General features: G+C 43.1%; 1 protein-coding gene across 1 annotated transcript in view; it reads right to left on the bottom strand.

Annotated features, from left to right (window-relative positions):
• The window catches only part of LOC147025086 (T-cell surface glycoprotein CD4-like), a 40,560-nt gene extending 30,940 nt beyond the window's left edge, over positions 1-9,620 (bottom strand). The window contains exon 1 of the mRNA XM_085885698.1: positions 9,438-9,620. Within this exon, the coding sequence (XP_085741824.1) occupies positions 9,438-9,495 (58 nt within the window). The 5' untranslated portion in view covers positions 9,496-9,620. The remainder of the gene's footprint in view (positions 1-9,437) is intronic.
• Positions 9,621-15,949: the final 6,329 nt, after the last annotated feature.

The raw sequence follows: 15,949 nt of genomic DNA, 5'->3' as shown, positions 1-15,949 counted from the left end.
CGAACCAGGTGTTCATAAAGTCCAAAAACCAGGCAGTCGCATTGTCAAAACCTTCGTTTTCCACCAGGTAGTGCAGCCCAGCACTGACCGACTCACTGAAAAAATTCAATGCCTTTCCCACTTTCATTTTGTCGAAATGGGCGGTGTTCGACACCATTTCCATGCCGAGATTGGGCGTCAGTTTCAAATCGTCATTGACCTGAAATCTCACCAGTTCCTTGATTGCCCCCAGGCTGACGACATTTGAAGGCAGATCAGGTGCGGTACGTCGTACATGAAGTGTAGGAACCTGCCGTCAGCTCATGGATGGGAAATTCGATTGACTGTTACTGCGTGCTTCGAACTAACCAGTCCGAAGTTCTTGAACATTGCTCGATTGGCACTACCCATGTCACATGTGTCTGCGTTGATGTGGAGCCCAATGACATGAGCCCGCTGTACGATTTCGGTCACAAGTGGCTGGAAGTAGGCTGCATTCACCAAATTGCCCATAAACTGATAGGCAATTGTTTGCTTCCATCTGGAAGTGATGCCAGCCAGCATGAATACGAGAGCACGCGTTGCAGCGCCACCATGTCCTGGCAAAGTTACATTTCCTCGCAAACTACTGGATGATCTGTTGAACTGCAATCCCACTTCAATTGTCATTTCATCCAACGTTAGGCAGCACTCGCGCTCCGGTTCCTTCATGGAAGCAACCTTCAGCTGGAGGAACTCGAACACTTTATAAAGAATACCAGGTTCCATCGCAATAACCTCCATCTTCCGTCGTAACAAACGAAGCGATGGCAGCGGCTGGTGTTGCGACAACAGGACTTCGTAGTCGGTACTGCCACATGCAAACCGGAGTTGCAGAGCCTTCTTGTAGGTTTCTGCTGACCACTGAGTACCCCTTGTGCTGAGACGAGACAGCTTGTTGATCTGATCGAGGTTGAAAACTTTCTGGACATTCGCCTTCAGTGACGAGCTCCCTGGCTTGTTTGCATTTGTCCCACTGTGCCTCATGTAACCGCCACTTGAGAGAGACCACTTTCACCTCCACTGCTGCGATCTTGGCATCGTAGTCAGGACCCTTGTCTGTTTCAGCCGGCGTTACAGGTGCATCGGAGGCAAGGTCAACGAGTTGGACATCTTGGTTGTCATCATCATTCACAGGCATGTCTTGTTTTGCGTATGTGTGATCTGGGACGGGCTCCTTCTGTGGTGTCGTCTCGTCGTGGGGTCGTTTCCTCGGCTTCCTTTTCGTGACGGGCACAATATGCGGGAAGACAGTCGGGACGGCATTGTGCTCGAGTGGTCTTGAACTATCAACCCTCCTGTTTTCATACTGGCTGTCGTCGAAATGCTTCTGAAAAAAACAAAAAAACGGAAAATTGAAGTGCGTGTTGACAGTCAGTTCGAAGTCGATGAAAGTTTCCAAATACGATTTGCAGTCGAGAACCCCGGGACGGGAAATTCCTGAGATTCCTGGTCAAAATGTGGGAACGATTTCCAGAGAAACTTACGCCGGGAATCCCGGGGAAATATACATCAGATAAAGATTAGAAATGAAAAACAGTTCGCAGCTGCAGTCATCCAGCTATGTTATCAGTGCATTTTGTTCCACTTGATGACCGTTGTCAGTTGAAGGGATTGAATTTTACGGAAAAACTGCAAACACTATTTCCTAAGCTAATATGGATAAAACCAATGTAAGAAAGTTACTTATGGCTAGTGGTGTGTATCGGATCGGATATATTGCAAATCTGGTGTTGGCTACTTACACATTAGTGAAATTTCGGCATCAGATTACGTCTCATTCTTTTGGATTCTGAGCTGTTTCAGTGCTCCCATCTGATCCGATCCGACAGGCATTCATTCAATCTGACTTTAACCTAGATACTCCGATCCGACGTCGGATGGGAACTGCAAACTGCTGCTACTTACCGCACAAAGGTAGGCATTGTCGTGTGGAGTCCAGTTCTTCCTTTTCACATTTACGGCCCAACGGCGACGTCTTTCCGGGTCCCTGGGGAAGCGGTGCATTTGCACGTATTGCCCGGGACGCACAGCACACCATTGTGTCATCGAAAAGTCAAAATCTGACGAGAAAACGTGAAAAGACGGCGAAAACAATTCTAATTTCGCTCCAAGATTCACTCGCGTTGAAGTGGGCTGCAACATGGCGCCAGCAACGCACGTGACCGGGTATTGACCAATCAGAGCGCAGCATGATCGAGACAATAGTTGGCCAGACTCTCTTTATATATGGCACTGCCCCTGGCGATTTGGAATCCGTGTCGTTGGCTATGACCTTTTGCTTCCGGTTGTTTTTAAACGCTGTGCGGTGTATAAACACGATTGGGTTTTATTTCTATCTTGTGATTATTACTTAACGCATGCACATGAGAGAATAGGAAACAACAAAAACAACACAATACCCTGGCAATTGTGAATCTGTGTCATTGGCTATGACCCTTTTGCTTCCGTTTTTTTTTTTTTTTGCTTCTGGTTTTTTTTTGTTTCCGGTTTTTGTCATGGAGAATGATGCATGCCGGGAGATAAAGGCATCGCCGAAGACATGAAAGACCCAAATAATATCAGACATGGTGAATATTTCCTCCACTGATTTTAATAAAGATATCTCCCACATAATCAAAAAATAATTTTTTATCGTGATTTACATTATTTGATCGCTGATCCCGAATCCAGGCCGAAGTAACCGGAAATTGCGTATACAGTTGTGAACAAGTTATAGGTTAAGTCAGAAGCGAATGTAACAAGAATACTATGTTCGCTTCTGGTATTTATTTTTAGCAGCGTCTCACGTAGCGAACACTGCTCTAAGAGAGCTCGGCGTTGTTGTTGTTGTTGTTGTTGTTGTTGTTGTTGTTGTTGTTGTTGTTGTTGTTGTTGTTGTTGTTGATGTTCTTCTTCTTAAGACAAAACCTTTATATTAGGACTCGGCTCTTTTATATACCTTATCCGGATGTCCTTAAATTCTAAGCACCTGTATACATCCTCGTATTGAGGGTGCCTTTTGAGAGCGTCTATCATGAACTTTTAAATATATTCGGACATTTGCTTTAAAGTTTTGAAAAGTTCACATTACTATTTATAGATTATTCCATTTAATGTATTGAATTTCCTAAATACACTATTTATTTTGTAAATACACTATATTTCGTAAATACACTATGACGGGTCTCGCTATTGGCTTAATCAAGGCACGTGACAAAATATCGGAAGTTGTTTTTTTGTTTTGTTTTTTTTTGTTTTGTTTTTTTTGTTTGTTTGTTTTTTTTAGCCGACAAAACCTTTAGGACGCTGCTCTTGGACACATTTGTCCTTGTTTTAGATGAGATTCTGTTCTAGGCGGTGTAGTTGTCGTTGTTGAGGAAATTTTTTTTTTTTTCAGATGAGATCCTGTTTTAGGCGGTGTAGTTGTTGTTGTGAAGGTAATGTTGAGGTAATATTTTTTTAGATGAGATGCTGTTCTTGGCAGTGTAGTTGTCAGTGTGAAAGTAATGTTGAGGATTTTTTTTTTCAGATGTGATCCTGTTCATGGCGGTGTAGTTGTTGTTGTGAAGGTAATGTTTAGGTAATATTTATTTTTTCAGAGCAAAAAGACTTTAATTTGATATATTTAAGAAGCGAATGTAAAAAGAATTCTACGTTCGCTTCTAGGCTTTGCCTATTCCACATAAGGTTCATCCACTCCACTTACTATCCATTCAAATTGGTTCATCCACTCCACTGCCTATCCATTTAATAGGTTCATCCACTCCACTTTCTGTGTATTTCATTGGTTCATCCACTCCACTTGCTATCTATTTACGAGGTTCATCCACTCCACTTACTGTGTATTTAATAGGTTCATCCACTCCACTTACTGTGTATTTCATTGGTTCATCCACTCCACTTACTATCCATTTAATAGGTTCATCCACTCCGCTTACTGTGTATTTAATAGGTTCATTCACTCCACTTACTGTGTATTTAATAGGTTCATCCACTCCACTTACTGTGTATTTAATAGGTTCATCCACTCCACTTACTGTGTATTTAATAGGTTCATCCACTCCACTTCCTATCCATTTAATAGGTTCATCCACTCCACTTCCTATCCATTTAAAGGTTCATCCACTCCACTATCTATCCATTTAATAGGTTCATCCACTCCACTTCCTATCTATTTAATAGGTTCATCCATTCCATTTTCCAGTTTTCCCTCCTGAGAGTTTCCTTCTGTGCCCATCTTGTCCACCCCATGTATACATGTTTTGCGTCTTTTTGGCCGCTACGTTGTGATCCGTTCAGTGTACTAGCTATTCCACAAACCTCAACAGATGAGGCATGAGCTTAGCCGATCTACAGCTGCCTACATCTCCAGAAGATCACACTGCTCCCAATTCTGGAAAGAGAATTAAATTCTCAACTTTATAGACCAGTCCACCCCAGAGAGGGAATATCTTTCTATACTCCAACAGTATTTATCGAAATTTAAGATCTGGATGAGAAATACAAATTCTCAAGTTTTAGTTCTGAATTTTGTTTCCTCTTCAACCTTTATAATGATGTTTCTCAAACTTGCTTATGAGAAGGAGTTTGACTAAATTATTGGTCAGATCCTGATGGTCCAATGTTGTGAGATTGTTTGTACAATGTCAACTCAAGTAGCCTTTTTGGGAGGATTCTGAAGAAGCCAGATGAGACTCGCAAGAGTATCTGAGTGATGATATCAGCTTTCTTCATTTCTTTCCTTCTTTCCCCCCTTATTTTGAGTCCATCAGAGAAGTAATGAAGTCAACACTGGAGGACATTTTGAAGCTGGCTAAAAACCTTCCGACAATTTCAAGTCAGATAATCTGAGTAACGAAGGAAGTTGGAAAGTCGAAATATTCAATCAATTGAAATGCACAAGATAAAACAGAGAGTTCATTGAACATGATACCCCACTCAATGCTGAAGTGTTTGAAGGAGGGCCTTGTCATTCAAGGGGGTTACAACCTTGATAATCCCAATAACCACAAATTGGCAATGCGCAAACTTAGGGGGTAATGGGGAAAATAGGGTTCAGGACTTCAACTTTAAACTTTTCCAAACTGCTCCCCTAATCAACATGTTTGTGCATTGTTTTGGCGATATTTATTAATATGAATAAAATAGTGATTAAAAACGTAAATAAAGTGTTATTTTCCTGCATTATTATTTTGCATGGAACCTGTGGCTGCTGGTTGCATCATTTGCTGGGAGTGTGGCTGTGTCGCTGATGCAGTGCTCCCTGTTTCTAGTAAGCTGGTACTCAGATGGTTGACAGGCTGAATCAAATCACCTGGTGTTATTTAACAGTCCAACAGGGGCTCAGACTCAGTCCTCAGATCTTCAGCCAGCAACATTCACGGTCAAGCCAACTCCAAGCTTATTTTCCTGTATATCGAATAAATTAGATTCATCGGATGTCTATCTGTCTGTTTGTCTGATTGTTTGTTCTCGTTTTTTGCAAGGTCCACTGGACCGACAACCACCAAATTTGGCATACAGCCCAAGTCTGATCCGAGGATTGTCCTTAGGGTATTTTCGTCCACCACCTGAGCCTTTAAAGATCACTTTTCTGGCTTTTTCAATCATATGCAATCTCATTCGTTAACAGATATCACTTGACATATAACATGGCCAAAGGCAAGCACACCTAATTAGTCGAGCTGTGTGACTGTCTTCCACCAATTGGCTCACTGCACAGCTGGCCTGAATACACGCACAATTGGAATCTAACTAAATAAATAATATGTTCATCGTTTTCGTGCTACGGTAAGTGGTGCACAATATGTTCCTATTTGCAATCGCCATGTCATGCCCATCCCTTGAGGATGTATATATAATAAATAATATTCATCCGTAGTCTGTCTGTCTGTCTGTCTGTCTTTGCATTTTTTACAAGGACCGCTGGACTGACAACCACCAAATTTGGCACACAGACTAAGTCCGACCTGGGGTTGTCCTACTGTAAGTGTGTTCTCATGCACAACCTCAGCCTTTAAAGACCCCGAAGAACCACAAGACCTCTTGTTTTTTTTACGTGCTTGAGAGATTAGAATTAGAGAGATTAAGACCATTGAATTCTCTGAACACAATTAAGACTCTTTAAATCCCCGAATACCCAAAGACCATTTTGACCCCAAAGACGGTTTCAGATCCCTAAGACTCATGAAGACCCCTTAAGACCCCAAAGATTCTTAAGACTTCAAAGACCCTTATGACTCAGACACTAAAGACCCCAAGACACTTGAATTGAAGACCCTTAAGACCCCTACACCTATTGGTGTTCTGCCTCTCCTGTCCCCAACACAGTCCCCCCCCCCTCCTCCATGCTGTGGTAAGCCATTGCTTCTCCTGCCCCCAATCCACCTACTCCATTCTTAGCCCTTCTGGCTCTCATGATTCTCCCACTTCTCAGTGCACTCCCCCCCCCCACCCCACAACCTGCGTAAACCCTGCTTGTAGAATATAAAATAAAGTTAATTTTATTGGGTTATTAAAATCATGAAATTTCCCTGCAATAATAATGATGATAAACGAGATCCAGTAATATGATGATGATGACAACAACAACAATAAAGATGAGTTGATGGATATGATGTTGGATGGTTTGAGGGGGTTATTGTGTTGATGGCCCATGTTTAGGAGATGGAGGCTTTATTGATAACCATCGATGGCAGTGTCAATCAGCATAGTACATAGTCATATTAGCAGTTACTTCTTCATCCCAAAACACATGTCATGCCCTCCAATACTATATATCGATATATTGCATCGTACCCTCCACCACCGAAGGTGAAGGAGGTTTTGTTTTCACCCCTCTGTTTGTTTGTTTGTTTGTTGGGTCGCCGAAATAGGTGACCCTTATTGTCAGTAATTCTGTCTGTTTGTTTGGATGTTTGTTTGTTGGGTCACCAAAATAGGTGACCCTTATTGTCAGTAATTTTGTTTGGATGTTTGTTCGTTTGTCATCAGCATAATTGGTAGTAAACGTGGGCCCATTTTGACCAAACTCGGGTGGGAGGTACATCTTTTGACCTCGTGATTTGGAAATTGTGATGGTTGCTAGGGACACTTTGGTTCCCTAGCAACAACCGAAAAACCTTCAAAATCGGTACCGTTCACGCAAAATCAATCCCGAAAGCCATTATCCCACATAGGGTTATGAAATTTAGCATGAATGATCTACAGGTGATGCTCTATCAAATATATTCCGGTTTTTGTGATATATGGAATACTTTACCCGCAGCGCCCCCTACAATTAGGGTATGCACGAAAATTGGCGAAAATTGAAGGCCCCTGAGCGACCAGGTGAGTGCATCGATACGAATGAAACTTTGCAGGTTCATGGTACTCAATGAGTACTACAACTTTGCTTCAGGACATATTGACCGATTTTGCTTAGGTCAGGGGTCAAAGGTCAATTAGTGCAAAAATCGATAAAATGTGAGAGCTGGAGGTGCCTTCGCGCCAAATGCTACTCCTCCCAGGGTTATGGTCGGATGGTCATGAAAATTCACACTAATCGTCTGGAAAACATTGTGCACAAACGATCGAGCCGGATTTTCGATTTAGATCTTTGTTCACCCACAGCACCCCCTCGAACTTTGGGGATTTCCGATTTCAAACCGCATTTTCGGTACTTTTCATTCAAATGGATTTCATTCAAATAGATTTAGTAGTTATCAGTAAATGGAACTGGATGAGATTTGATATGCATAATCTTAAGGTGATTCCCTATCCACTATATGACATCCGTTTTGCTCTATTATATATCTTATAGTTTCCATGCTCGGTGACCCATCTCCGCCTACCGGCTTGTCTTTTTGTTTGTCTGTCTGGGTGCAGGATATCTCAAAAAGTTGTGGACGGATCCAAATGAAACTTGGTGGTAACAAGGACGAATTGATTAGATTGTGGTGAAGCTCCGGATCTGGATCCGACTACTAGAATTTAAAAGTGATTCCTCACCATTGAGAGACAGGGCCAAAAACGATATATAGCACGATATCTCAAAAAGTTTGGACGGATTCGGATGAAACTTGGTCGGCAGGTTGGGTGTGTCAAAAGGACGAAATGATTCGATTTTGGTGAAGATCTGGATACGAGAATTATTTAATTTTTTAAGTGATGTTTCACCATTGAGAGATAGGGCCAAAAACGATACAGTGCTGTATAGCATATTTCAAAAATTTATTGGGTCGAGTATGTTCTCATGGATCAGGCATTACGTGGTGGAGGTTTGCACTCTACCGAGTGCCCTTCTCATTCTTGTTTGTAAAATGAAGGCGATTTGTGTTATACAGTCTTCAAGTGTGTAATTAAATTTTAATTAAGGCTTAAAGAGGTTTAAGGCGTATGAATAAATAAATACATTCCGTGTTTTACCGGCATTTCCCCAGGTCCTATGATGCCACCCCATCTAACGCATTCAATTAGTGATTCGAGTCATTTATAACATCCATAAAAAGTCAGTTTCCTGTTTGTTCAATTTTGTTCAAGTTTGTTTGACAGACAGACAGGCAGATAGAGCAAAAAAATAATCTCACTTCTCTGCACATGTGTGATCAGGACAAATTCAGAGCCAAAGCACAGTAAAAATGCGAGACCTGTCTTCTTATTTATTTTCCGATTCGTGTTCAAAATATCACATTCAATTTAAATAAGCTGTTCCTCAATCCTAAACTGATGAGATAGACAGACATACGGACAGACATGAACCAATTGCTTAACCCTGGTTTTCACTTTGTGTGAGTGGGGTAATAACAAGAATGTCTATAATAACAAGAGTCAGAACAAGCAAGGATGAACCTCTAAGTGAGGATGATAAAAGTTTCCATGGAATATACATGAGGAAACTGCAAAAAGTTTCTCAATCTTTGTAATTCAGATCCAACTACTCCTTGTGAGGGTATTTAAAGTTCTTCTGGAACAACAAAGAAGTGGCTGATCAAAACAATTGAGTGTGTTGAAGAACAATGACAAGTAAACGGTTCCCATCATGTGCTGCCTTTTTGGCTGCTGGTTGTATCATCGGTTTGGGGCACAACTATGCTGCTGATGCAGTGCCCCTATTACCAGTGTGCTGGTGCTCATTTCACCGAACTCTGAAGGATGACAGGCTGATTAAACCCCCCTGGTGTTAATTCAAAGGAAAACGGGGCTTGAACTCAGGACTCGGATTACAAGCCACCACCCTAACCGCTAAGCCAACACCAGGCTACAAGTGAATGATGAGATGATCTTTATTAAAAGTAAAACTACACATTACTGAGCTGAACTAATACTCCTGAACTTAGAAGTACTTTGTCCAATCATGCACATTATGTTTTACGATTACAAAATGAAATTCTCCTTTTCTATTCAGACTCGATGAAGGAAATTTTTGTGGTTTAACTGTAAGAAGGAAATGTACTTACATGGAAGCAAAATCAAGAATGTGAAGAGAAGACCTTGAGGAATGTTGTAGTTTGCCATGATGAGTTTATTAATAGCACAACAATATCTGATCAATAATAATCGATTTTCTTTAACCTTCTGAAATTATTTAACTTTGATCTTTTACTGATCCTGTAAAGCATACAAACTGCCCATCCAGACTGGGAAAGGGAAGGATCAAAGATCTTTATATGACACATCATGTTCCACAGGAAATGAATGTAATGGTGTGACATTGTGACAAAGGATACAGATGGATGATTACACTTCCCTATTTTGGGGAATTTATAAACATGATGTATTTTAAAAGTAGATTATAGCTTTGTGCATAAAGACAAACTGAAAATAAAGATTGATTCAACATTTAATAGATGTTCTTTTCAGCTAATTTTGTATTTCAGTATTTAAGAGGAAAGAGGGAGTTCGAGAGAGAGACCGAGAGAGAGAGACAGAGAGAGATATATGAGGGGGAGTGAGGAATTGAGGGGGGGGGAAGCGACGCCTCATTCAAACAGGTCAACCTGGACACCACCCAGAGATGGCCATGGGGGTGGAAAAGGGTGGTAGGGGCTTTGAGAGGAGGTAAGCATGAAGGGAGGGGAAGGCAACATGACGGGAAGAGACTGCAGACGGCAGAAGTGCGAAAGCGAACTTGAACTGTTGCAGACTTTGGTTTCTTTGAATCTGCATTCTCAACCATCACTATAGGTACTCTCTCTGGTGTTTGGTTTTCAAATTTTTTAGCATATTGTGGACGTATTACAGTGATGAGCAATGCCCATTGAACAAAGTGAGCATGCAACTTTTGGAATGTCTTCTTTGATCTTCCCAAAATAGATCCAAACTGCACTTCTGGACCTTTTAAACGACATGTTGTCAAAACTTTAATACTCATATTTAGCACTTATCAGTCGATATATTTATTGCCTATCAGTCCATCAGCAAAGCAATCATCACGCTTTACTGACCAACTCTAAATGCCTTGCTATTTATTTAAAAGGAATACGCCATTGGGGCCTGTTTATTTTTCAAGTGACTTACTTTTGCTGCTATATTGCAAATGGGATGCCCCAAGAGTGTATTCCTTTTCAATTAATACATTACCAGGCCATGTGTAACTGGAACATGCCCAACAGGGACGAAAAGAAAAAAACTTCCCCCCAAAAATGATGATTTCTCAGAACTAGAAATTTCTCGGAATCAACGTTTATTCTGGTTCACGATTCGATTCCTTTCAAATCCAAAGTTGGAGTTGAGTACTTTGGAATGGATTCCGCCCACCAACTATTAACCACTCAAGAAAGCACTCCAATGAGATCATTGATAAGGAATGGCTTGCTTGGCAAGCGATTAGCGATTGGTTATACTAAACACCACCTGGAGATGCCTGGAGTTTCAAACAATATGCGAATTGGACAGAGGAAAAAAAAATTTTCACAGTCGGAACTGCTGCAAAGTTCAATCTTGCAGTTTCAATTTTGAAATTTGGCTCAGGTTAAGAGATCTAGATTTTAACGTATGTGCAGCAATGAAATAATGGCATGTAGACTGGTGTCTTTGAGCATTTATAAGCATTGCAATGTACTTGTGGAGGACCCGCCCGACGGGCAATCTTGTTCCAAGCATGCAATACGTTCTTCTGATACATACCTTTATTTGGACAGTGTATAGGCAACTGACAGCTGTGAATAGGCCAAAACAATAACCTGGGTTATGTGCATGAAGCAAAAACATACCTACTACTGCTTATAATTCAAAACACCTCACTGCACTGGAAAATGTGGGGACAGGAACACTGCACTGCAATGGGTGGAGACTTGTAATACTCTCCCCTACCGGGAGGCGGCGCTACACGATACACATTTACATGCAGAATTTGCATCCCACCTCCCCTCTCCCCCAAGACCACGGTCAAAAATAAAAACATCCCTGTACACAAACTGGGGTCATGTTGATCGTATGTAATCGGGCCAGAACTGGAGGAGTTGCACGGCAAACACACAAACAAACAAACACCAGTCCGTGAATTATAGTAAGGATACAGTGATTCGTAGGTGTGTTTCAATGGCATAAATGAGGAAAGTGGAAAATAACATTCGAGCGCTTTATCGTTAAGAAACCGTTGCAGCCTGTTTTGAGTCAAGGTGTTGTTGAGCAGGCCAAAAAATGGCAAATTAAGACATCAGATAAATAGAGGGAGCTGATCCAAGGGGTTGACCAAGGATGAAGCCTTAAAAAGAATAATTTAAAAAGGCCAAAAATTTGTTTTCAAAAGGGGTGTTTAAGTATAGCCAAACGCCCAATTTTCACTGGTGCACTCCCTTGGAGTTCCCTTCATATGCATGCGAAGTTTGGGGCTGCTCGGTTTCATGGTTTTGGAGTTACGGAAGGAACATACTAACCACACACACACACACACACACACACACACACACACACACACACACACACACACAATTATTGTAGATAAATTGATCAAATATCTAAGTGAGGAAATAATTGATTGTGGGTTTCTGTGGAATTTTTTATGGAAAACATGTAGTTTCTTAGTTTCTGTTTTTCAAGATTAAATACTTTGCAGATACATTACGATGCATGCCCGTATCTTGAGCCACAACATTTGATCAGAAGGGGCTTTTTTTCCTCGGTCACAAGGAACCAACCATTCAGTGCGGTATCCTTCCTGGAGAGACAGAGATGAGGATTAAAATAGAGTGGAGAAAAACCCAAACAGTGCTGGGGGGTTACTGGGAAAATTCAAACAAGAAGAAATCACAGTTATGGGATACTTGATGATTTTCCTTCAATTATTATTACAGTATAACGAGAAGGCATAACTCGTATTGATTGTAATGACAAATATCAATCTGCATTGGCAGACATGTCTCCTAACTATCCTTCTCAGTGCCAGTCCCCCAAGACTCGAGGAGTGTCCCCAAGGAGTGCATTGCATTGAGGAGTGCATTGAAATCCCCCAAGACGAGAGGAGTATCTCACTTGGTGTATGATAACATCTCCTGTATTTATTAATGGCCGACTGAACAAGTCAGCATGGAGCCACTGCTTGCAGCCCGGCGCTGCTCATGTATAGACGGGAGCTGTGGGCTCCCGTCGATTTTGCTATGCGGCCTGACGCCTGAGCATCCCGATAGACCCCCAGGGGAGAGCTACGCACGTCAGTTGGAAGAAGGCATGGAACGGGTCCATGCCTTCGCCCGCCGCCAACTCCAACATGCGGGTGTGAAAATGAAGCGCAAGTACGACCTCCCCTCTACGGTTTATTTGCCTTTACATCCTAGCGGGATAGTTGTACCTTATCTGGTCTGTTAGGGTGAGTTGCGAGTGAATACTCTCCAGGGATAAAGATTTGGTTCTTCACCCCCCGGAAGAGGAAGGGCAAATGCCCAAACTCACATCGCCCTGGCAGGGGCCGGGGGTTGTCCTGGCGCAAATTAGTGACGTGGTCATCAAAATAAAAGGGGGCCATGGGCCCTCCCCCATATTGTTCATACGGACCACCTGAGACCCTATAAGGGCGACCCAGCGAGGATGTAGTGAGTATCCTCGCCACGATCCAAGGAGCACTAGTTCGGGGAAGGGTTTAGCATTAGATAGACCGGCCCCATGGTTGCATTTGGAGCAGTCCTCCATGTAGGTCCGGGAGCATCACTTAGGGGGATCAAGGTAAGCAATTAGAACGGATTGGAAACGTGGACAGACATGGAACGTGTAGTGGGGACGTAGATGAGCTACGTTGAGTTAAATGGAATGTGCATTTGAGTTAGGGATGACGGGGAGCACGAGTTAGTTAGGGGGACGTAGCTTGTAGGGCGTCGGTGTGAGTGGAAAAAACAAAAAGATGAGTGAATGCAGGTCAATGGGCCCGATTGTAAATGGAGTGAATGTGGAATGCATGGTGCGAACGAATGATTGGGGGGAGGAGTGAATTCCATCCACAGGAACCCGGGGTTCGAGTAATATTAGTTAGTGGGATAGTTAAATGAACAAAAGGGATGTCGTTTTGTGGTTGATGTTGAACAAAGGCACGAAATGCTTTGCAGGGTGCAGGAGACGATTGACTGGTTGGGAGTGTGGCTTGGGAAATATGAGTGTCGAGTAGAGGGCACCCCATGCACCGGAGTAGTCGGCCAGAGTAGGCCGTAGGTCCAAGGGACCGAGGATTTAGAGTGTGTAATGGGCACGGATACCCATGGAAAAGGGAGCAGGAGCACCAAAATGCCATGTGAGCATCGAGGGGGAAATGCCAGTGAGGGCATTCGCCACGTTAGTGAGGTGTAGGTGGGCTCGGAGACAGCCTCAGCGACCCGGGGGTGCTGAAGTTTGAGTTTGGCAGGTGGACAGACCTGCCAGTGGAGCCACGCTGTCCAGCCATGAAATTGTGCAAGAGCACAGAGGAACATTTGCGGGCCAGGCCCAAATTAATAATGAACAGCAACACAGGCGACGGGAATCGTGGTTGCTAGAACCGATTGTTTAAAGAGAGAGGCATGTTGAAAAGCCCCGGGGATAGTTTAAAGAGTAATAAATGGTAGGATAGAAAGAAAATGTGTACCCCTTTGCACCACCCATCCCTTCACTGTTTATAGGGCTGGATTCATCGTGGAAATGCTGAGGCCTGTGGGAGTTATTCTGAGGCTGCATTTTACCTCGAGAGAGGTTTACTTGTCTCTTTTTCAATCCGCTTTAAAGGGATCTTGGGGATTGGGAACAGACGATTAGGACAGGTTAATCGAACAAAGACGATAAGCGGGTTAGGGACACATGTATTTAAGAAATACTTTTTTTTTTTTTTTACATTCTAAATCTAATTTGTTTGTTATAACCTAAAGGGGGAGGGTATGGACAAGGATAGGCATAGGCAATAGGATGGGGGAAGACCGTAGGGAAGGACCGAACCAGTCTTCGGACCGGCTAACGCCACCACACTCCCTCCACCACTCCACGAGACCACACTGAGGCCGGCCAGCTTCATGTGTCGACCTGTTGTACATTACCTGGTCTGCATTTGCCATGCCTTTGCTTTGACTCCACTTGACATACCTCGCCATGCCTTTATTTGCCTTGACATCACTTATCATGCCTTGCCATACCACTGAACCCTGCCATGTGCACCAGGATCATCTGTGTGAAAGTGTTTGCAAGGACTGCCATGCAGGCATCCGTATTACCTGGGACTGTATTTGTGCAGCCCGGACATTTTTTTTGTTGATAAAGGCCAGTTCAAATAGACTGAGACGGCGTGTGGCCTGCCATGTTAGGGTGAGTTGCCTCCAGCAGCCAGGAAAAAAATAAAACAAACAAACAAAACAAAACACAAAGGGCCATTTTGGGCCCGAAAGACACCAAGCTACATGATCACATGCTGCTGCACTCATCCACAAATGTTTCATTTATTGTGTCTTCTTCCTTCAGTCACAAGTCCTGGGCCATGAGTAATGTAAATATTAGAAATGTATATAGTTCTAACCCACCTGTTTGTTTGTTTCATTCAAATTCCGGAAATATAGCATAAGAATGTCCGTATGTGTCTGCTAGTTTAGATATGCAACGCACTAAGTTTATTATTTTTGATACATGTATTTGAAATGTCGCACTCAGGGATCTGTAGGTAAAACGTACTCGGGGAAATTACACCGAAATGCTACACAGATGTTAATGACTCGAGTCGAGTCCAGCAAAAGGGAGGGGGTTAGTGTTGTGGTTTTGGGAACCGCATCCCTCCAAAGCAATAGCAACCATCATACAGCGGTCCTGAGACAGTTATTCAATTTATATACGTTCAGACAGACCCTTCCCTTTTGTCTTGTGGGGCAACGGGACAGTGTGTTGTGTAAACTTCATAGCTCGGTCTGATTAAATCTCTGCACTCATTCCTATTCTTTTTTTCTACTCTTCAACTCTTATTTCTAAGGGAAATCCCAGATACTTGCACCCTTCGCTGTGAGATGGGTCCTCAGCGAAGGCCAAGCAGGCATTACGCCGGCCACCCCTCTCCAGAAATCACAGCCTGACAAACGCACGTGCAGCGATAATTTCCAAACACGTACCGAGGAGATGGAATAAACGGCACCCTAAATGCTGGCAAATTTCAAAGCGCATGTGGCCACGCCCTTTCCAACCCATTTCCAAACTCTCCATCTAATAATTACATCCAATCCTTTCCCTCAATTCCCTGACATAGATCAGGGCTGGCACCGTACATCCCACCGCCTCTGATAACCGCGAACACCATGCTCAATGGTGGGCGGACCCATGCGCTGACCACATGTACAATCGCGGACCCACGCGCACTGTACGGGGCTTGCTCGATGGCGGCGGATCCGCGCGCTGACCATGTGTACAATGGCGGACCCGAGCACACTGTACGGGGCATGCTCGATGGTGGGCAGACCCGTGCACTGACCATGTGTACAATGGCGGACTCGTGCGCAGCCCGTGATACTTTATCATTGTACAGAATGGGGCACGAATA

This window comes from Eptatretus burgeri, chromosome 6 (genome assembly GCF_056783735.1).
Source record: "Eptatretus burgeri isolate ZD-2024b chromosome 6, Ebu_testis_v1, whole genome shotgun sequence".
NCBI lineage: Eukaryota > Metazoa > Chordata > Myxini > Myxiniformes > Myxinidae > Eptatretus > Eptatretus burgeri.
The sequence above is the reverse complement of the archived record's forward strand: the minus strand, read 5'-3'. Positions and strand labels throughout refer to the sequence as shown.